Here is a 24662-nt window from a genome sequence, read left to right as displayed (position 1 = left end):
CAAGCAGAAACTTAGAGAAGAATCTTCTACTTGAAATTCTGGCTCTGTCTGTGCTCAGAGTTTGTTTTGTTTTATTTTCTGCCCCTACTACCACCCCCTCCCAATAGCTGGGCATTCAAAGACACAACCAACTACCTGCAATCTGGTCTAGATTGGAGAAATGTATACTGTATTGTTATCAGGCCTCTTCCAGTTTTATGTGCTGAAGTTTTTGCTTTGTTTTGAACTTCCCTGCTTAATCCATATGCCTTGGATACTCCCTTATTTGAAGGTTTGCAACAACACTTGTAAACTTTTACTAAGTGAAGAGGAACTGAAAACAAGGACTATCTCAATTACACTTTAATCTTCCTCAAGAGAACTATGGCAGCCTGCCAGTTCCCAAGGGCCTTTACAGCCAAAGGTGGATCATTGCACAATGAGCTCATAAACACCATCAATACATTTCTCACTAAACTTACATTTCCTAAAACGTTTAGCAGTGCATTGTGAGACACTGCTATTGAGAAGTTATGACATAATAGCCCAATGAAATCACCCCCTTAGTATACAACAGATCAATAAAAATAAAACAACTAGTAAATGCTCCTCCTATATAAATATTATGTTAGACATTTCATCCTTGCTTTTTAATGTGTGTTCTTAGAAGCTATTATAAAATTTTGCAGCACAATCCTACAAATACCAGTGATTTCAATCATCTTGCTCTGAGTATCACAAGGACCCTGAAGATCAGGAGTGAGGAACCTGTTTCACTCTAGATGCTTTTGACTACAATTTCCATTTTCCCTTACTATTTGACATACTAGCTGGAGCTTCTGGAAGTTGGTTCAAAGCATCTGGAAGGCCAAAGTTTCCCCACCTCTGCTCAAGTTGATGTTGGACTTCAGCTCCCATCGTCCCAGGCTATGGACTGGAACTGATGGTGACTGCAATCTAACAGCATCTGAAGGGCCATATGTTCCTGATCCATTAAGGAGAAGTCTGCAGCATTAATATATGTAGGCATATATTAGATAGCCAGATAGCCAGAATCCCTCGAGTACATTCTACTTCACTACTAAGAAACTTACAAAACAATCTACATTTAACAGTCCATGTGGACAGGATTCTATTGTTCTGAACAATAACATTAGGCAAGATGGGGTGACTGGCTCAGATACCTTGATTTTGAGTATCATGGGAAAAACTGCCAAATGTTTATTTAATTTGTTTTTATTGTATTTCTACTACCAGTGAGAAGGACACATACTGACAGGTCTGACCAAGCCCAGCCAAAGTTTTTATTGTTTCTCCCCTTTGAACACCACATCTTCCTGTCATCTCACAAGGCTGTTTTTAAAATTCCTTTCATTTCAGAAGAGGCTTGCCATGTGGCAGATTCTAAGGTTCTTGAGACTCAGGCTTATTTCTAGAAAGAGTGACTTACCCAATGAAATTCTGAGGCTCTCATTATCTGGATAGCAACTTATTCTGATATCCTCCTGGTGGCTACAGTCATGCTTTCCCCACTCCTTCTTGGAACACTGGACGAGGGCAGATTCCTTTCCTGAGCAACTCACATCATCCAGCCAGATGGGTGCAGTGTTCTCGCCTAGGTAGCGTTCCAAAATGTTTTTCCCATTTCTGTTGACATCATAGATTAATATGGTGAAGTAGATATAATTATGAACAAGGCATAATTGCACAATATTGAACAAAAAAACAACAACAACACCAATGTTTTGTGCAACAGAAAATGAGAATACCCAAAGCATTCCACAATAGCGACACATTTAACTTTAATTAAAATCTATTTTATCTTGAGGAAAATATTCCCAATGTCCTGAACAGTTAATAACAAAGTGTTATTAAAAATATGAATGTATTGCAGTAAACTATGGGTAGTACTCAACATATGCCAATGTAACTCACTTTGTTGGTTGATGCAAAGGTCAGAATGCTGTACCAGCTGCACAATTACCAAAAATGCCCCTCAAGATGGCCATTTTCATCTCTGGGTGAACAGCAAAGACACATTCAGCTATTTTTCTTTACCTGGATGCACAGCAATGATGTTATCCACTGTTACCAACCAAAGACTCCCATGAGGATGCCTGTTACACTGCCTCAAATTACAGGAAAATAGCTGGAGACATTTCTGCTGCTCTTTCTGTACCCCAAACACAGAAATGGCTGTCTTGTGGGAGCTGCTATGCTGCGAAGGTTTTGATGGGTTGCCCGGGGAATTATAGCTACATAGGTCTAACATTATATGCAGGATTTTGGTCTAATATTATATGCAGAAACCTGTATTTCATCCTCTAACAATATCCTCAAATATGCTACAAATATGTTTTCAGTTGCTTAATAATGTGCACTTTTTCTCATCTCATTCCTTTCTCATGGAGTTTGACATTTTTTCCTACTCAGTTTAACTACAGTTAAATGTTAAGTCAACCATGATAAAGATCAGCCTTGGTGCTTTCTTAACTCTGTATCTAAAATTCTGGAAGATATAGCAGAGAAAAGGGCTGGGTTGCAGGAAGAAATTTATGATCCTACAATCCCATCCAGATTGCTTAAACTTGGCAAAGTGGTCATCTGTAAAGGGTCCAGGTCTGCACCTGTGCAGCAGCCCCAATTATTATCTCATTTCTCATTTTTCACCTCACCACCTGCCTGCTAATGTGAAATTTAGATGAATCATTGATAACAAGAAAATTCAGACCAACCATTGCCAGCCTGGAACAGTCCAGATGGACTACAACTCCACAGTGGTCTGGTGATCACTGAAAATGTAGTCCAACATACTTGGAGAGTACCAGATTCTAGAAGGCTGATTTAGATGTATGTTCCACAAGAACCGTTATCAGATATACAACTTGCTGAACATGAGACTGCTAGCAAAGTAATGATTCAATTAATACAGTGTATTCACTTCCCATTCCAGAGATATTTAAGAAAGTAGACTACCATTTATATTTCCATCTTTGAAAACACTGAAAAAAATAGATTATGCCTTCCACCCTGAGTTTAGTTTTCTTCCCTTCACTTTTGCAGTACTTAAAACATACTTTCCAAAGGACAACATATGAAACTGAATGGGGTTTAACTATGAAGCAAAGAAACAAAACAGGCACCTGTGAAATTTTGCGTAATATATGGAAGCATTTTGTGGCTAATTATCAGCATTGCTCTGCAGAGTGATTAGCAGCCAGCTTCACATAAATTGACCTTACTTAAAGCCCAGCTGCCGACAAACCACTTGTGTGTTCAATTCAGTCCACCCATCATCGCAAATTGTGCCCCACTGTCCATTGTAAAGCACTTCCAGCCGTCCCTCATGGCTGCCTTTCCCGCCTGAGAGTCTGATTGCACCATCTGTGGTATTAAAAAGAAGAATCAGCCCTGCTTAATAGACAACCAACGGAGAAAAGAAATAGCACTATAAAATTTGCTGCAGTGGAACAATTACAAGGCTAAATCAGTTATTGAAATGTTTCAAAAAGAGGATGGAAGGATAACGGAAATCCTAATGCCTCTAGCATTTCCTATCATTGCTCTTATACAATATCACAGCCCTGTAATGTAAACAAGTCTGAAGCATATAGAAATGAATGAGAGTTATCAAAATCATGCTGCACTTGCTTGTTAACTTTTGAATGGAGTCTTATCCTAGCACTGATAATAAAAATATAAAAGACACATTCCAGTGTACTGGACTTGTACACTGGATAAAAATACATGGAGAACAAAAGATAGGAAGTTACTCTATCTGCAGCAACTTATTTCATTGGCTTAACCCATCCTTTTCTTTCCACAACTCTATAAATTCCCATGCAGGTGAGCACCCTCTCTCCCCGCACCACCATAAACTCACACACTGAAGCTGAATGGACTACAACATTGGTTGAATGAACTACAAAAAGCAGCAGCAAATAAAAATGACAGCCTTTTGCAGACTGATTTAACAGTACTTTTTTGTCTGGACACTCTGCTTCCCAAGATGTTAAGCATTCCCTGCAGTTCACAGTATAGGGCCTAATCCCCTATACAGTAAGTAATTTTACTTTCCAGGAAGTAAAATATCATAGCAAAATCATCACAAGAACACAATACTGTCTGTGCTGGTGAAACCTTTTAGGATGAGTACAATATATGGTATATGGGTCTTAGGGAGAACATCATGGTGTCTTTTCTGTGTTGAAGAGCCTCTGTCATTTATGAGACAGCTGGAACTCTGTAATATGGTTCAATATAGAGATCCATTTATTAGTTTTGCTTGTGCTTTTCCTATCATGACTCCACCCATCCCACACGTTGCTACAAGCCACAGCACACATCACACGGTAACAATGTGTTGTATCTGTGATTATATATTCAGCAGAAAACCCAGCCAGTCCCAGCTCTTCGTATATCTGGCAAAAAAATGTAAAAGTACGAACATGCACTTTAGTGTTTACATATTAAGGACCAATTGGCATTCAGATTTTAAAAAGCCATGCATAAGCAGGCCACGGTCTTCCTATCTTTTACTTCTATTTTAGGTTTCCATAAATGCAAAGGTTTGCAGTCAATGTTATGAAATAATTATGTATCTATTTTACACTGTTCTGAAGAAAACAGCATAAGGGAAACTGAGCCATAATAGAAGAATGTCTTTCTCAAGTTATGTACACATTATATATGTTGTTCTACATTGAAGTGTCTATAAAAAGTAGAGTCTAAGTTTGAAAGTATGTGAAGCCTTTCTGTGCACAGGTAGCATGCGTATGGATGGCATTCCTCCCACACACCAGAAGGTTTTTCCCAATGTCTGCTGCAATACTAGAGAGAAAGAGAGAGAGAGCAGCAACTGGTTTTCATAATATGCTGACAACATTTCAGACATCTAATTCTTTGTTGTCTACCTGCTAGAGGTGTGCAGGAAACTCCTGCATCTTCTTTGTGGCCACAGTTGTGTTCTTGCCAGGAACTCTTTGGGCATTGTTCTATTGACAGTTCATTTCCCGTACAACGCACTTCATCTAGTAGTATTGGACCCGAGCCTTCTCCAAAATAAGCTTGGCTCCATGCCTTAGCAACTCCCCTGTCCAAACACAATAAAAAGACAATCACTAATGGCAATCTGTCAGAAAACAGTCTCTATGTATTGCTTGGTACAAATGCTACAGTCCAAAGTATATTGACCAAAGAGCTGTGCAGCTTCTTACACACGTTTCTTTGAAGAAGAACTCTCAACAGCATAGGTATTGACCATTAAGTATCTACATTTTTATCAAGAAATTGGTATGTATTTGTACTTTTAAAAGATTTGACCCATCTCTGTTGTTCCATACAGTTAATCCATTTGCTAGGAGACAAAAATTACTGAATTATTTTTATATTTTAAAAACAAATGAAGAAAAATAGAATAGATACAAAGAATAATATAGAGAAAGATACAAAGGGGAAAAATCAGGCAAAGCATGGCTGTGTGTATACATAGTGGGGAAGCATAATTTAAACAAAACCTATTTTGTATACAAAAGACCAAACTCCTATTTATGACATCTACAATTCAAATATCCAGTAATAAATTGAATGAAAATGTGTACATCATGGCCCATTTTAAAATTACTTTTCCAAACAGTTCTGTCTTAATGTCCTGCATGACTCATAAAAATATGTTGTGGTTTTTCAATTTGTTTATAAGACATCTGGCTGTCTCCTTCACCCACAGCCTAAAGCAGGTTCAAATAATAAAGAGTAGTGGATCTTATAAACTGACAATTGTTGGCAGCTAAAAGAGTTAGTACTAGATTACAAAGGAATGGGGATAGGGAAAACAGAGATAAATTAGAAAACTGAGCGAGAAATAACATACTGTATTTCCCATTGTAACAGCAAAGAGATAATAAAAGGTATAATGCCTCTTGGCAAGTTACCAGAACAAATTAATAGACATAGAGGAAACACTGAACTGTTTGAGAATAATGACCAGAATCCTGTATGGCAGTTATAAATGCATAACCTGGAGCCACACACGCATGACTGTTTGGTATGCTCAATCTCTACGTAATCCCTAGTTTCCCAGTTTGCACTTAACAAGCAGCAGCTGTTGCAATTGATAGGCCTCTGTTCACCTGCTGTTCACACCCTCCTCCTCATGTGAGCAACCTCCAGAGTAAGGTGGGGTATAGAAATGGCAGCAAACTGCTTCACAAGCATCAAAATAACAGCCCCCTGTTAACTGCAGTGGCTGCTTCTCATTAAGAAGAGATTGCACAGGAGGTCAAGCTGGAATTCACTGCATAGCACATAAGTACAGTGCTCATGCATATGTAACAACCATACAGTATTTAGGGCCAGCCTATACATTTAGGTGTATATGTATCAAATGCCATTTTCACTAGAGGTTCTCTGGCCTAGAAAATTAAACAGATATCTCTTTTCTCTTCTAATGATGTAAAGTAAATATGTTTCAGTTTCTCTAACAGAATGCTGATCTCTTTTTTCCCTACAAGGAACCAACCCTGTGTCCAGCTTACAGTTTTTAACTCACCAAGCTAAGCACAGCACACCACCAACCACATATGACTGGCTACAAAGCCTTTTTTTTTTTTTACCATCATCCTGCTTTTGAATTTTGGGTGCACCTTTGGAGCACTGGGTTTGGGGAATCAGGCTGCAGGATTCCCTGTCTCCTCCTCATCCCCATGGCAGCCGAAGCAGATCCCCAAAAATGCTAAACAGGGTTAGGAGAAGCCTGAAAAGTGCAGAAGGCAAAAAGAGATGGTCCTCCAAATTGGGGGAAAGCACCATTCATAAGTGGAGTTCAGTTCATGGAAGGTTTCTTTGTCTGATTTGGTGATTCTCCTGAAATACAACCTACTATATATACTCATGTATAAGTGTAGAAATGTAGGTCAAAAGGCTCCCAAAAAACTTGAGTCGATTTGTCCATGGATCAATGTAAGTACTGTATCTTAACTCTTGCTTAAAAGTAGGAATCAGCTCCTGGTGAAAGGGAAGAGTATAATCCAGTGGTTTAAGGAATTTTGGACTTCAGATCCCAGAATCCCCGACTACTGGCCAACATGGCTGAGGCTTCTGGGAGATGAAGTCCAGGATTTCTTAGAGGGCAGTTTGGGAACCACTGGTATAATCTGTCCTGGAAGTTTGATCCCCTCTACTCTCTCATCCATAGAGCCTTAACAGTAAGCACAAAGAGCTATGTCTGCTGGAATTTTTAAAAGTTCTTTGTTTTGCTTTGCTTCATCCTTTAGATCCTTTGCTATATGCTCCTAAGTTTTACCCTTGACTTATCCATGAGTCATATCAAAATCCATAATTTCAGCCCCAAAACTTGCCCTCAACTTATATTTGAGTCTTCTTCAGCAGGATCTTCTGACTCTCTGTGCAGCATTTTTGGGTGGGGGATGTGCCTTCAGAGCCCATACACAGGCCAAAATAAAGCTGTTTTGGGTCACTTTGGAGGTATGCTGTTTAAATGATGCATGCATCCTAAGAGGCCAGAAGCCATGCCAAAGCCATGGTCCAGTCCTAAGGACTGGAGTACAACTTTGGCACAACTTCTGGACTCTTAAGATGTGTGTGTCATTTAAACAACATACCTCCAAAGTGACCCGAAGCAGTTTTATTTTGGCCTGTTTGTACTGGCCCTTCAGTTTAGAGGAAGCACCAGAGAAATCTCTCTTCAGCATGACAGGTGTGTGTGCCTAAATCTAGATACAGCCTAAGCAGACTATTCTTTCTATTCAAGATGTTAAAAATGCACCTATGCATTTTACATAGATGCATTTAACATAACATTTAAATGGGCAACGACCAAAAAGGTTCTCTCCCATATCCTCCCCAACTGTTCTTGTGATGTGGTGGGACCCAGAGAAAGCCCTCCTCATATGAGGCAGGCTCATATCAAATTATATCAGCAGGTCATAACTAGTACTTTGAATTGTGAACAGAAATGAACCAGTAGCTGGTGAAGCTGTTTCAACAGAGGAGCTATATGTTCCCTACAACCAGTCCGTCAGCAATCTAGCGAGAGCAATCTGGGTCCATTGCAGTTTACTAAAAGTTTCCAAAGACAGCCCAACATAGTGTATACTAATCCAACTGGGATAGATGGAAGGCATGTGTTATCAAGAAAGGTTAGATTATCTTTGGATTCTCTACATCCAGCCTCAGGATTCTTAATGCTCTGCAGAGGTAGGATATGTAATGTAAAGCAGCTAGAAATACAAATACAGTGGGTCCTGTAACATGGAATGTATACATATTAAAAATATTTTCAAGCCATGGATGCTTGAATCAGTGGATAAAAAAAATCTGTGGATATAGAGGGCTGATTGTAATGTAATGGATGTTATTTATTTATTTATTTATTTGCATAGAAATGATTTAACCAGATAAGTAGCCTTCATGCCTGGAAAACTAATCCTGGTGGGTTTTATGCCACAGTAATGAAAACTGTGCTGGAATAGGAAGATTAAAGCCAAGAGGCTTTATTTTACCATTTGGGGAAGATATCTAGCTGGATTAACAACATAGCTCAACCTCCTCTTCCTTTACCTCATCCAACCCACAGCTCAGACATTAGACCTATTACTTTCTTCTCTTGGTAAATTCCAGGCTAGGGATAATGGTGCTACTTGCTAGGGAAGCTTGCTGTTCTTTCTGAGATCACAAGTCTGTAGGCTCAGATAAAAACATTCGGCTGGGGACTGTTCGATGACAGCTATCATTTACTAAACACAGGGAACAGATGCAAGCTAGTCAAGCTCTCAAACCCAAATAAAATCTGTAAGTATTACGTTAAGGCAAACATCATCTCAGTATATGCTATGTGTTCAAAATTGTAAATTGCCAAGAAACTATGGAGTACTAATTTAAGATGTAGATTTCATGTGGGATCAAAAGTGTACTGGAAGTTCACAGTAGTGCTTGCAGATATATATGGAAGTTTCTCTCATGCCCCCAACAATACTCTTTGCACAGCACTGAAGTGCACTCCTAAGGTTCCCCCATATTAGGAGGCAGTTGCATTTGAAGCAGCTGGATTGTGAAATGGTGCTCAGATCACCTTTTTATCTTCCAAAAAAAGGTTATGAGGGAAATCTAGAAGGTGGAAAGGCAGCAAAAAAACAAGACCAGGTCCCATGTGTAGCTTCAGAGAGACCATTTGCTCACCCTTGCACTAGGCTGTTAATGGGGCTAGACAATGGAAGCATTTTCCCCCTTGAAATTAGGTCCCTGGACAGTCATATGTTTCTGAGCAAAAAATCAAAATGCTGGTGTCTAGAATGTAGATACTAGAAAGAATGCTTGTTTCTCTACAAATCCTTTCTTCATTGGCAGCTTTCTTCCACTTGCCCATACTGTATGAACCAAGACATGCAAAAACCAGAACAAGAACACATTGTGGAATGCTCTCCCCAGAAAACCTCCCTGGCTCCAGTCTTGCCAATCATTTGAGTAAAGATGTCTGTACTCTACTAGGCTCTTTACTGTATTATTTTAGCATGTTGAAATTTCTTATATTTATATTGGTTTTCATATTTCAGCTTGTATTTATAAACCATCCTGAAAGCTAGTTGAAGAGGGGCAAGGGTCCCAAGCAGGAATTTAAACCCTGGTCTCCTAGTGTTCTAGGCTAACACGTCTCCAACCACTATACTATGATGAGGCTCTATAGTATAGTGGTTTGTATGTTAGGCTAAGATTCTGGGAGACCAGGGTTTGAATTCCTGCTCTGGCATGGAAACCTGCTGAATGAACTTGGGTAGATCACACTCTTTCAGCTTCAGAGGAAGGCAAATGCAAAATCCTCTTAACAAATCTTGCCAAGAAAACCCATGATAGGATCACCTTAGGGCCATCATGAGTTGGCAATGACCTCAAGGCACAATTACTTATACATGCACACACAAGCAAGTTGGAATGGCTAACCTATAATTACCAGTATCTGAGAATGTAAAGGATGGTGTTTCATCATAAAGATCTTACTGCTCTCTGTTACAGTGAGCCAGAAACTATTCCCTTCCACAGACTGTGCTAGCAAGTCTCTGCAAGCTAGATTTAATTAGTCATGTTGGCCTGGAGTCAGGTGACAGGGCAAATCTCTCCAAGAACCTCACTGTAGATCCTTAGCTGACAAAACCTCTGGTAACTCATCTAAAAAAGGGGGCCTTACAAGAGATATCCTGGCCTGTGCCCAAATAGGGCCTAAAGCCAATGTGAAGCCTGTTTAATATTGCAATATAGTTTATATTTTACTGTTTTATATTGATACTGTAAGTACTTGTTTTGGAATGTAAATCTTCTTGGGAAGATTATGGAACTGAAAGGAAGCTCAAAAATGTATTAATGAAATAAAGCAAGGGTAAAGTAGATCTGAATGGCATTAATGTGTCTCTATGTGTCCATAAATGTGTTCAAGTGGACAACTCAATGGTCCTACACAATTCAGAATATAATGTGACATTAACTGCATTGTTGAGGTTTTCTCTCCTTGAAAATGGAGATTATACCATATCACATTATAACTATCTTGGAAAGAGAAGGAGAGCATGTTCTTTTCCCCCTTTTTAAGTTGCACACACATACATATATTCAGAGAAAGAGAGAGAAAATACATCTGGAAAAAACACTAACCCAAGGCCAAGCTGCCTGCAGACTACCTCCGCATCAGCATCATCCCACTGGTCATCACAGATGGTTCCCCACTGACCAGCATGGTACACTTCTACTCTTCCTTCATGAGTGCTGCTCCCATCCAATAGCCGGATTGGAATAAAATCAGAGGCTGAAAAGAAATGCACAGTAAGAAAAATTAAGTTTTAATTCTTAGTTAATAGTAACATCAGTGAACTACTCAATGGACCGTGAACAGTTCTTAGTTTCCAAATATCAATGGTCCATTTCAGAGGTATATCCACACTGCATAATTATTACACTTTATACCACTTTAATTGCTATTGGTCCATTCAATGGAATTCTTGGATGGTTTTATGAGATACTTAGGATTCTCTGCTACTAAGCACTACACCGCTCCCCTGTGCTATAATCATAGAAGTTCCTGACACAGAATTCTTAGTACTTCAGAAAAGAACAGTTCTCTGGTTCTAAAAGGTAAAGCCATGACACTTAAAGAAGTATCATAGTGCTATAATTGTGTTTTGTAGATACATTTCTGATTAGCCATACTGTAAGGATAATATACTCACAGTACATAGAGGTAGCTCATGGCCTCTGAAGCACTACTGTAAAGCCTGCCACATATATCAATCCTGTTGCCACTGACTCCATTTTAGGATTTCACTCTCCCCATGTTGCTGCTGCAGCTATGATTTTTCTGGATAGATGGCACATGAGTACAGCAATCCATAATATACACCATTTCCCGCAGAACAGTTACCTACCCAACAGGTGTGAGTTGTTTGGAATGGACAGAAATGCACATCTGCTTCCCCAGTTAAATTGCATCTATACCTGATCAGTGCCAGGGGAAGGAATGGTGAAATGAATTCAATAAGACAGAAAGTTTAAGCCTCCCAATCTCCAAGTGCTGGAGGAAGACTTTTTGTTTATTTTTTATTTTTTATTTATTTAGAGTATTTATACCCCACTCTTCAGCCACAAAAGCTTTCAGAGCGGCTTACAATTATTATTATTTTTAATTTTATGTATGCATACATAGTTTCCTACGCATGCATGTGCAGACCTTGGTTCATGCTGCATGCAGACTACTTTTGACCTTGACTGTTAACCACCCTTAATCTTCAGAGTGCACATTTTAACTTCAGAAAAGGAAAACAAGTCTTCAGTATGGAATAAATTTGATTGGGAGATAAAGAGGAAATACCTTTAGTCAAGCTTTCCCCTAACAGTACAAGATACTGTTGCCAACAATAGTAAAAACTGAATGAGGCCTAGTACTGAGTTCCTCCTACATATTACCTGAAATTATAGTACAGTCGGCCCTTCTTATACACGGATTTTTTATACACGGATTTAAGCATACACGGTTTGAAAATGTTCCAAAAAAGTATAAATTTCCTTGATGTTCCATTTTTTATTAGGGACACCATTTTGCTATGTCATTATACTTAATGGGACTTGAGCATACACGGATTTTGTTATACACAGGGGATCTTGGAACCAAACCCCAGCGTATAATAAGGATCCACTGTAATCCCTCCATATCTACAGATTCCTTATCCATAGATTTAACCATCCACGTCTTGAAAATATTTAAGAAATATATAAATTCCAAAAAGCAAACCTTGATTTTGTCATTTTATATAAGGGACACCATTTTACTATGCCATCATATTTAACAGGACTTAAGCATCCACGGATTTTTATATCCATGGAGGGTCTTGGAATGAAACCACAGTGGATACCAAGGGCACACTGTACCAGCATGGGATTTCCACCATAGCTAATAGTTCTGTGGGTGGAGGTGATCATGGGGAAATGAAGCCTGATAATATGAAGTCAGAGAGCAGTAGGATCAGAAACGTGCATCCCCATCTGGAATCCAGACCTTTAAAAAAAAAACAACTACTATCATAGAGCTGGAAAAGGGTATGAAAAACAGCAACCAGAATGATCAAAGAGTTACCTCAGCTTCCCTGCAAGAAATATATAACGTGCCTGGGAAGTTTTAGTGTTTTTTTTTAAGTGTACGTATTAAGGTATGGTTTATTCCATTGTGGATATTATGCTTGGTATGAAAAGAACAGAGAACAGTTTCCCTACTCATCTCCATCTTTCATAACACTAAAACACAAGTAACTGCACAAAATTCACGATAGACAATATTTTTCCTCTCAGACAATTTTTTTCAAATTCCTAGGAATTGGCATTCATCGCAATACAAATTAGCACTATATTATAAGTAAAATATAACCAAAATCTTGAACAATAAAAACTATTGCAATGAGTCTTTGTATTATGCCTACAGTATTGCTTATAGCTTGATACAGGGCAGATATAACTTAAATCTCAAAGGAAGTCTCCTTGTTCTACCAATGGAGAAAATTTTTTTTGCCTTTCTTTGGTTTTTGTGACTCAAGCTGCCTCATGTTCAACACCCCTCCCTTCACTACTATCTTAACCAACAAATGTAACATCTCAAGAAAGAGACGTTATTCTCCATTGCCATATATTTTGTTCTCTTAAAAATGACGTTTAACATTCATTCCTGATGATCTTGCATGATGCATTATGTGCCTCTTGGCTAACCTAATAAAAGTATCACCAGAATGTGGTTTTGGGATGTTATTGTATTTTGCTGCATGTCCAACACAGCTATCCCTGGATGTATACTGTAAAGTCACTTTTCCATCTCATCTGAAATGCAGCTTTTGTGCCTCCCCAGCCAGGAAATGTATATAAATATATTATAGACTAATATGCTAACAAGGCTAAACAAAAACTAAAATAAAACAGAGCCTCAAAATTTCTGTATCTTTTATGTTTCTTCCTATATAGAAATATAAATAGGCATAATTAAGCATATTGGCCTGTTGCAGCAAAATCAACAAAGAGCCTTGTTGCCCCAGCTTAAGGCAACATTGCCTTTTATGGACTAGACCACATTTTATCAGAAGTGGGCTATAGTCCACAAAATCTCATGCTATAGTACATTTATTAGACTTTAAGGAGATGCAATGTTTTTTTGTTGAAATTAAGTATGAAAGTACTGTACACTCTAGGAAATCAGCAAAGTCAAAGGAATAACATGTTTTAAATAGGCCCCATAAATCATTAAATTCACCTACAATGCTACAGGGGAGGGGTATTTAGAGTACAGAATGCACTTTTTCACAAGGTGATGAACTGCCACACCAGAAAGTATTTTTGGCCTAGGCAAATATATGTGCCAAAAGGCACATATATGCACACAGCTACACAGCATGTGTTTAATCTGTAGGCATCATTCTCAAAGGATGAGGCATACCTTCCTAAGGAGCTGCAGGCAGCTGCTCAAGGGAGACATGATCTCATCCCGCAAGCAGCATTGTGAGCCTCACAAGTGTTCCACCTTCCACTGGTCAATACTGCCAAATGCCATGTACAGGCTTTGGGGTTTGCTTCTCACAGACTGCTTTGAACTTCTTTCCTATTCCCCAACCTAGCATCCTCTAGGTGTGTTAGACTACTCTGCCACCACAGCCATGATTGCTGAGGATGATGAAAATTTTACACTGATACGTCTAGAAACCACCATATTGGGGAAAGTAGCTCTGGAACTAAAAAAGAAAAAGACCTCTACACTTATTTTATTTTTGATTTAGTTTACTAATACAGTTTGAATCCTCACTCTGCTATGCAAACCTGCTGGCTGATCTTGAGCAAGTCACACACTACACTCTCAGCCTCAGAGGATGGCAATATCAAACCCCCTCTGAACAAACCTTACCAGGAAAACCCATGATAGGTTCACCTTAGGCTTGCCCTAGTAAGAAATGACTTGAAAGCACATAACAACAAACAACCTCAGTTAACAAAGCAGATGTGTTCCTGGGCACTATTTGTTTTAAGAGAGAATTTGGTACCAGAGGTAGAAATAAGATGGAAAGAAAAGGAATAGGTACCTACACCATAAAAAATAAAAAAGCATATTTAAATGTTTTAAAACATTATTCAAAACTGAAAATATACACGTGAAATTAACAGAACAAGTCAGGAAAACAAAACACGAATAAACAAAAACAGTTTGAACCTTTTAAAGGCCACTGGAAGGCTTCTTTCAAAAATGCATTCAGGGATGACTTTTTTGTTTACCAGCTTCCACCTGTCTTATGAACTCCATTTTGTGGCCAAGCTAATGTATGTATGGCCTGTTACAAACAGGCCTTTGCTCCGCCCCCAGTACGTACTAGGTGTTGGCTGAGACGCAGCGTCCAATCAGGCCTCACCCCTAGTACATACTGGAGACGTCAAAATGGCGGCGCCCTATACACATTTTGATGTGACGGACATTTAGCGTCCGCATGTCGCGGCATGGTTGTGATGCCGCAAGTGTGCCATTGGTGCCTTGTGGCATCACAACTGCACCGCAAGAACCTGCTTTTTGTGGGTTCTTTTTGCTGCCCGGGGGAGCCGCGCAGTTTGTCCACTACGGCTCCTTCGCACAGCAAACACGGGCACTGGTAGAGCGCCCTTTTTGGGTACTCTGTAAAGCACCTATGTTTTTCTTTTTCTTTTAACATGCTAGAGGAAGGTAGTGAGGCAGGCTAGTCTACTTTTCTTTTTCTTTCCGTTTTGCTGATCAATAAGGGATTTTTGAGGTAGCTGCTCTTTATTTTGCCAACCGTAAGCAGGCACACACAGCAATGATAGGATCAATTAGAGCAGAACCCAATTCTTTTTCAGCTCAAACTTTATTGCATTGTTTACTACAGACAGTGTGCATACTGCTAAAACACTTCTAACTAGACAGAGGAAAGGGGGACTAGGTAAAAAGATTTTGAAAAATAAGGTTCTTTGTTAACTGAGGCCCAGTACAGACCGCCAGTCTGCAGCAGCCTGGGGCCAATTTTAGGGTTCCGAAGTACACAGCATCCGCACACTCCAGAACCCTATCACATATGGACGGTGCCATCTTTATGTGGCACCATCCATACTTTGCGCATGTGCATGACACAAGCGTGGTGCTGCGTCCACACCTCTGGGCTCCATGCATGCATCAGTGCACCAATGGTTTTTATAGGTTCTTTTTAGTCTGGAGGGATGCCACGCAGTTTGGCTGCTGCAGCTTCCATCCAAAGGGAAACTGAATGCCTCCAGCCCATACCTTTGGGGCGGTCTAGAGAGCCCCTATGTCTATACTTGGAGACACTGGAAAGACGCTGATGGAAACTGCATCATACATAAAAATACATGGTGATTTTGCTGGGCCCCTTTCTCTTAAATTGCTATAAATATTGAAACAAAACTCTTGAAACAAAAACCATCATAAACTGTACACTAATCTTTGAATCTTCTCTTCTACTTCCTAAAAAGAGAGCCCCCTTGCTTGAATCTTATAGTGTTATCAAACCTCTCTTTTGGAGAAAGTTCACATGTTTCAAGTGACTGAATTAAACAAGTCTGTAGAAGATCCACATCTTTAAACCTAGCTCTCTTATGATCAGAATATGGGTGTTGAGAGAGTGCTTTACAACAAAGAGTGCTCAACAAAGTTATTTAATGTTTACTACTCTAGGTCCTACAATAACAGCTATGTTGTATATATTATGCAAAACAAAATTCTATATCCATATTTGTATTTTACCATGGGAAAAGCTACATGTGACAGCAGCTGCCATATTTTGAGGACACGTTCCATCCTGCCAAATACTTTTTTCACAGAGCAGGATGTTTTCTTCATCACCATGGCAATGTACATCACTCCAGTAAACAGGGATAAGGCCCAGTCCAGTAAATGGGGTGTGCTTTGCTGTGCCTCTCTCTCTATGGGAAGAAAAACAAAAACCGAGGGTTAGCTAGTTAATCAAGATAACAATACCGGCTTTCCATTATATTGTTCCAATTACAAATCCTAGCTTCCACTGAGGCTGCTCTGTTCCAAACCACAAAAGTGCACTGCACTGTGCTTTTAAAACATTGTACACCATCCTGGAGGAGAAAGGTGGAATATAAATTAAATAAATAAATAAGGTAGGAGAACATGAAATTGCTAGAGGTACAGTATGCAACAGAAACACATAAGCATAATACACAAAGGGAAGGTAAAGGCAGTCTTATGACATCTTTGAAATTAATTGATTCATTGTAGTACAAGCTTTCATGGACTATACCTTTTTTAAGATGCAAGAAGATGTCTACAAGAACTTATGCTGAAATAAACCTGTTACTTTCTAATGTACCACAAAACTCCATCTTCTTTTTTATACTGAACCAAAGTAACAGCATTATCTCTTCGAAAATTAACTTAGTGGAACCAAGCCATTTTTAATATCTGCACTGTACTAGTGAAGTCCCAAAGTACTTTTAGAACCATCACCACCCCCATGCATAAAGATAACCGAGGTGTGAATAGCATTACAAACTACTTCTTTAATGACTTTACCAATCATCAGCTTCCACTGCAATGGACCAATAGCTTAAAGCAAAGGTGTTTAAAAAGTAGTTTACCATGGCATTCACATTTTAAAATACTGTTAGTGCACTGTAAGCATGGTTGCAATGGCCATGTAGACCATCCATCCTGTAGACATTCTACAAGCCATAGATAAGCTCTAGCAATTGAAACTCCATCAATTGACCATGCTAACTTGGGCAGATGGAGTTGCAGTACAATGGAAATACACTTGAGAAAAGATTAGTACAGAAACTCCAGGTTTGTAGGTGGCAAGGTTCAAACAGAATGGACTTATACAGGTTGTCTTCTGTGTACCGTACATTGTTTCCGATTTTCACACTTGAGCAAAAGTAGCAGACTAAACCACACTTCTTTGCCCTTCAAATATTTTGAACTTCAGCTCCCAAAAACTCTGACAATCAGCTGATTGGTTGTTCTCAGAATTGAAATCCAAAGCATCTGGAGGACTGCAGACTGGGAATGAATGGACTAAGCTACATGAGTAGAAAACATGTAGAAAACTGCAATCATGAGTAAAAAACAACAACATTCATAACCAGATTCCAGAACCAACATATATTTTCTACTTTCATAAGGAAATTGCAGTAATCATTCATTTTAAAATCATCCTAATATTTAGACAGAGTTAAAAGCAAACTTGCTGATATTCTATATGGCTTATATCTTCAGAAATCTGGAAGTAAATATGAAAAATTTATATGAAAACCAGAAAAAGACATTGCACGTAACACACAGCTAAAAGCCCTAAGCAAAATTGCAACCTCCAGATGGGCAGAACTTTGATCTCATCTAATCCACATATTTGTATAAATTGGTTTGGAGTGTGCAGATTAATATTATACATTATAAAACAGCCCAGAGTCAGATCAAACTGACCAGTCTTAAAGAATGGAATAATCTCTAGTTAACGTCACTGTGTAGATATTCTAAATGAACCAGTAAGAATTGATTTAACATAAAGATTGGGAGCTTCAAATCAAAGGGCAATCAAGTTACTCTTGCTCTGTGGGACATGCCCAGGCTCTAATATTCAGTGTAGATAACTTTCTCATGGTATTAACAGGAGCATAGAGAATTTATGGCTCTTTTCAAGTGGTCTTGGCTAAGTATGTCTGGATTTACCGCAATGTCAGGAAAACACAGGTCATTTATTAATACAAATCCTATTTTAATTATTCATAACCATGTTTTAATATCTTGCTCCTGGTCTCAATTTTTGTGAAATGATACAATATTGCAGGGAGGGCCACATGTATCTGTGATAATAGTTTTTGTATGAGTGAGTTAGTTTCAAAACAGGTCTTCCTGATTCTCACACTGTAAGCTATCTCCATGAAGAAAAGACTGCCAGGGCTAGGATACCTGCATCCATGGCCCGCCTTGGGAGCGGACCATGTGGACAGTGGGGTTCTGACCCACTTCCAGCCAGAGCATACTTGGGCCATTCTTTCATGCCCATCTGCTGCACCTCCTACATTAGTTATTTCTGGGTCTCCCCATTCTTTGATCCTTCTTCCTCAAACCTGCACTCATGCAAGCTGACATCCTTTTACCGGCCAATTAATCCTAGCCTATATGTACTATAGAGATACTTGTGTTGCACATGCTCCTATTCTAAAACTTTCACATCAAGCATACTACATGTGACAAACAGCAGCTATAATCTCAGTTGTGCGTAGGGTTGAAGAGGAGCAGAGGAAGACAATGCCAGCCATGCTAAGAATGGATGTTCTCTCAGATAATTACACCACAACTCTAAAACTTTCTTCATAGCATTTATTCAAACTACATTTGCAATAAACACCAGCTCACTTACAGTGCCAGTTTTTGGTCACAGCTTCATCTGGTAGACAGTTTCTCACATTGTTTGAAGCAAAGGTTTTGCTAAAATCCTCTTGAACCAGGTGGAAAACTACCCAAGCACATGATTTTGTCATCAGAGTGTAATAGTTACATCTTGCAGAATATGGAAAGACTGGATCTGGGTTGGGGCTGGGCAAGTGTTGGCCTATCCCAGTTAAACAACCTCCCTGGAAAAGTCTTAACATGCTTCCTGGATAGCCTAAGTTCCAGTGTTGTTGAGTTCATCCTACCTCAAAGTTTCCATTACCTTCCTTGGTATCTGATTCTCTTGTTATTTTAAAAAACAATTTCTGAGGCAACAAAAACAGTCACTCTCTCTTCAGCTAAAGCAGACATTGATGGATGCAAAGTATTCTAAATTGTAATGTAGATAGTGTAAAATATTTTCTCACGGCATCTAGAATATTAGTTAAATTCTCATTTAAAGCCATTGTAACATCACTATTATAGACAATTCACCACTGCACAACTTTGCTATGAAAAACTGTTGAGTATACCATTTATAATCCATGCAGATTGACAGCTAAACTTACCCTAGTTCAAGTTGGCGACATATCACTGATGCATCTGTATCATCCCAAAGACCACTGCAGATAACTCCCCATATTCCATTGAGATAAACTTCAACTGTGCCTTCAAACTCATTTTTGCCACCTCTAAGTCTCACTGAGCCTGTGAAGGGGGGAGGTATGAGAGGAAGAAAAAGAGGAAGAAAAAGAACTTGTTCTTAAAGTCACTCACAGATTATGTGCATTCTGGTATATGGCAACACAGAAGGTACGTCTGAAAATTATTATTTTTTAATGCAACCAGTATGAACCGAGTGTATGACATTTCTTCCTTGAAAGCTCAAGCCAATCTAATCAACCCCATATAAAAACAGGATATTAAAAAAACAACTTTAAAAATAACATCAATAAGGTTTTGAATTTGATGAAATTTATTTTACATCCCATCTAACTTCATCTAACTTCATCAGGTTTAAAGGAATTAGAAATTAGAAAACAAACACATAGACTGCATAGCTTTTTCAGTGACCCATATAATATTATACATAACATAAATGCCAGACGTTTATTTCAGGCCAAAGAATGCATTTATTCATACTTGACCACAACCAAACACCACTGCTCAAAGCTCATGTGAATTTATCATCTGAAGTTCCACAAGTCTAGAAATGAAATAAGTAAACAGATCCCACCCATAAAAACTGAAAGTCTTAGGTATAAAAAAGTGTGACAAAGAAAACTGTAAGCACAGTTCATACAAATAAGGAGCTAACTGGTAAGTTTCTTTGTACTACAGTTGGTCCTCTATTTTTGCAGGGAATCTGTTCCAGACCCCCACCCCCAAGAAAACAGAGGCTTGCACATCTCCAAACCCTATAGGCTTGAATAGGGCATGAGCTTGCATGCATGCGCAGGGCGTGTGCCGCGGGGGCACACCCCATTGAAAACAACAGAGATCGCCCCTCCATGAATATTCAACGTCCTGAATCCCAGATCCGTGCGTTAGGAGGGGTGACTGTATATCATTTATGTGACATTGGAATACTTTATCTGGATTTCATACACCATTGAAAAGAGGGATATATACTAAAATGAACTTTTTTTATATTTTGCTGTTAATTCAAACAGGCTTCATCTCATGAATAGCAGAACATTCCATGCGAGCTTTTTTTCTCCTCCATATTTGGTCTTTGGACTCCCTGTTCTCCTTTTCATTTCACAGAAGAGATCATTGTTCACCGTACAGTCCTAAACAACTGAAACAATGTTTGTAAGTACTATGCACTGAATCATAATACTTATATCGACATGCAAACGCCCACATTAAAACATCTTAAGCAATTCATTGCTAAGCAACTAAAATAAATTAAACATCTACTAGTCAACAATATGAATACTGCTACACTGGAACTTTCATTAGTATACAGTCAGTTGAGAGCCTATGCACCAACAACACAAAGTCAAAACACAGTTGACCATAATAAAGAGGCTAAAAGGACATGAACTAGATATTATGAATGGGATTATACAAAAACCAGTTGCAGAACGCTTCAGTCTTCCTGGGCACTCCATCTTAGGCTGCATCTGCACTGCTCAAATAATGCAGTTTGACACTGCTTTAACTGCCATGGGTTAATGTTATAGAATTCTGGGATTTGTGGTTTTGTGAAATATTTAGCCTTCTCTATCAGAAAGCTCTGATGCCACAACAAAGTACAATTCCCAGAATTCTATAGGATGAAAGTCCAAAGAAACTGCAAAGGAAGATTGGAAACAAAACAGCAGAAATGGAAAACTGGATATCCACAGTTTGCCAAATCCATCGACAGTATGTTGAACAGAGGGCTAGTCTACATGTAAGTGTATTAATGCAAATTGCTATGAATGTTCACACATTCTCATTGACACTTGTCTTCACTTTCCCATGTAAATTTACATCTATTCACCATCCCTCTGCCAAAAATGCACAACCATGTAAATAAGGATATTTTAATCATGTACAAAAGCCCAGACACAATGGTTTCCAACACGCATTATAACACCAGCTAAAACCCACATTCATGAAGACTCTCTTGAATTTTATCACATCTCTTTTCTGGTTCCCAGACAGCATCATGTTATATTCCAATAATTTCCTCTACCAGTCATATGGCTGTCTACTCACCTTCACTTTACGCAACATCTTTCCACCTGCCCTTGTCCTCCAAGGACCATCTTTAAAACTGAGCTTGTCACCTCATCACCCTACCCACAACTTTTGCATTACTATTGTGATTCACACATACAACCAGCTCGTTCATAGCTATAAAGATCTTTTCCTAGGCACTTTACTCCATGCCTCTCATGACATACTGTAGATGCTAACGATTTGTTTATTGTTACAAAATCCCTTTGCATACTGATCCAGAATCATGGCAATATCTTTAAATAAAATAAAAATTAGTTAATATGACAAAAAAGCACCACTCCCACAGAATCATTGGAAACTGCCTGGATTCTCCAGCGCTGCCACCCATTTGTAACAATGACATTCATTGGCAATCTTCATTGGTGGACTACATCCATTAGTGGGAGCATCAAATGATGGCACAAAACCTAAATTATACTGCTCTCACACAAAATATACGGAATATACAAGAAATGTGACAGAAATAATCTTCATTGCCTCTCCTAATATAGTCTCCCATAGCCCAGTGGGCAGGAAAGCAGCAAGTGAAAAACAGCCAGTTAACTTCCTTGGTATCCAGAATACAGCCTAAGCAGTTTTGTGAACAACCTGTGGGAAAGGAGCTGGAATGGGATGAAATGGTTGCTATCCTCTTTAAAACATCCCCCCAACTTAACAGCTCAAAGTTTAGGAGGCGTACATAGAAGAAATAACTTGCTTCCCCTATGCCCCGGATCCCGGTGTTTGTGTGAAACACACACGTTTTTTGTAACAAAGGCCTGTTACAGACTGCCAAAATAAAGCTACTTCAGGTCTCCTTGGAGGTATGCTATTTAAATGATGCATGGAGATCGCGGAGATCGCGCCAAAGTCACACTCAATTCCTAAGCACTGGAGTGCAGCTTTGGTACAGCTTCCAGATTCTTAGGATGCATGCATCATTTAAACAGCATACCTCCAAAGAGACCCAAAGCAGCTTTATTTTGGCAGTCTGTAACAGGCTAAAGATTTGGCAAAAGGGGTGTCATATAAAAACAATAGAATGCAAACTGAGAAAAAAAGTATGGATCTCTAAAATAAAATTAGAAAGAGCAGGAACAAAATCAGGGACTTTCTGGTCTTTTTCATCAGCCTGATTGTGTCTGAACTGTAGTTTGTTTTTGGGGAGAGGGACACACCACTATTTCTTGTATCTAAACAGAAAAAAATAACTTCAGCTTGTTGCCACATAAGAAAACTTTACACTGACTTCCTCCCTCAGATACAAAGTAGAAGGTAAGAGGGAGCTGGAAATGCAAGACCAAGACTATCAGGGTACATTCTCATAAGGGACAGCAATAAACTCCCATCCTGTCTGAATTCAGTCATAGAATTAGAAGTACACAATAGTCTTTGAAATAACTGAGAATTACATATGACATGACATAAGTGTGCCTTTTTAAAAGCAAAAAAGTTATAGTTGGGATACATAGGCACAGGACAGACCACCAATAAACAGTGGTCTGCCAGCTCCCGTTTTTGCTCCTCAGGGACAGCGCAGCCCCCAAACGGCACGCTGCCATTGCAGAGGAAAAAGAACCTGGAATTTCTGGGTTTTTCGTGCGACGCCGCAGTGACGTCGTGAGTGCGCCATTGGTGCACTTGTAACGCAAGTGGCGCATGGCGCCGTGCGAATGCCACATGGTGTTTAAGTCACAATGGTGGTGTCCATGTACACGAGGTGCCGCCATTGTTATGCCACCACCACGTAGTAGGGTTGCGGGGCATGCGATCGCTTCTCCCCCGGGCAACCCTACTACATGTCCAAGCCAACGCAAAGTGCCAGTCTGGATCAGACCATAATTTAGTTTGGGATACAGCCAATTTGGGGATTGCACATCATGGAAAGTGTAAAGGTATTATTATCATCATCATTCTTATGATGATGATTATTATTATTTTAAACAAATCATTTAAAATGCTTTTCGCATCAGCCACCGATGGTATAGTCCTTTAAGATAGCCTTTTTTGCAACTGGTTTGAGAAGGTCACAACACAAGGAACATGATTTTGATAATTAAACAGGTTTAGGGGATGGGATTTATGGATTTCGTTAAGGGGACTGCTACCCTTTCCCCCATAATTTGGACACAGGATCCTAGATTTGGATTATTTTCTACATCAACTTCAGTGGTCAATATCATATACAAAGTAATGTTCACTAGATTTGCTCTTTAGTTAGCACTGCATTTGCCCTATTAAAAGACACAGTTGCCAATCTATACCTCAGCTAGGGACACTTTTGACCTTTTGCCTCTTCTTTGATTAAGGGCCATGGCCATTCTTCTCCACCAGCAGTGTATCTCTATAACTAGGAAGATTATCAGCATATTTGTTCTTCATAAAAGAAAAGAAGATGCCATAGCACATGTTTGAAGTCTGGGAAAGAAAGATATGACTCCTATGAGGCTGCAACACAAGAATTCTAGGCTGCCTTACCCCAAGGACATGTTTGCACAACTGAGATTCAGAGATTGTTTAAGGTTATACTGTATTTAGGTTTTTTCTGAGATAGCCAGCCCTTGGACACACAAAAGCTATTTTGCTACATGCTCTTGTTTTCGATACACATACTTGCTCAGAATGTAATGCTCTGAAGAGTTCCACCCACCATTGATAACTTTCTATTTATATAATATAATACTAGTATGAAAATGAGGTGAATAATAGAAAACCCCTGTTCTTGTCAGGACATGTTTGCCCCATTTCAGCTCATTTCTAACTCTGATTCATCCTTTTCAAATGTAAATACATGGAGGGGGTATGAGTTCAAGGATAAACTTTAGGAGAAGATAATGTGGATAAGAAACAGGAACAGAAAAAAAATACACACACTGCCATTGTATGGGAAGGGTTTAAAATTAATTCTGGCTGCAATGCAAGGAAACTTAGTCACAGCATATTTAGCCATGTTTAAGCGCTATTGAAATCAACAGGATTTGATCTGGGATTAAGGCCACAGTAGTGAAATAAACAGGATTTG

At 39.1% G+C, this 24662-nt stretch overlaps 1 protein-coding gene across 1 annotated transcript in view; it reads right to left on the bottom strand.

The window, feature by feature from the left end:
• The window catches only part of LOC149313026 (neurotrypsin-like), a 64848-nt gene that overhangs the window by 28813 nt on the left and 11373 nt on the right, over nucleotides 1-24662 (bottom strand). The window contains exons 2-7 of the mRNA XM_089525892.1: nucleotides 19498-19636; nucleotides 16271-16449; nucleotides 10639-10789; nucleotides 4893-5071; nucleotides 3222-3363; nucleotides 1430-1626 (exon numbers count right to left, since the gene is read on the bottom strand). Of these exons, the coding sequence (XP_089382018.1) occupies nucleotides 1430-1626; nucleotides 3222-3363; nucleotides 4893-5071; nucleotides 10639-10789; nucleotides 16271-16449; nucleotides 19498-19636 (987 nt within the window). The remainder of the gene's footprint in view (nucleotides 1-1429; nucleotides 1627-3221; nucleotides 3364-4892; nucleotides 5072-10638; nucleotides 10790-16270; nucleotides 16450-19497; nucleotides 19637-24662) is intronic.

This window comes from Sceloporus occidentalis, unplaced genomic scaffold, assembly GCF_023333645.1.
Source record: "Sceloporus occidentalis isolate IW3139 unplaced genomic scaffold, rSceOcc1.0.p SCAF_5, whole genome shotgun sequence".
Classification (NCBI taxonomy): domain Eukaryota; kingdom Metazoa; phylum Chordata; class Lepidosauria; order Squamata; family Phrynosomatidae; genus Sceloporus; species Sceloporus occidentalis.
This window is presented reverse-complemented; position numbering and strand designations above follow the sequence as displayed.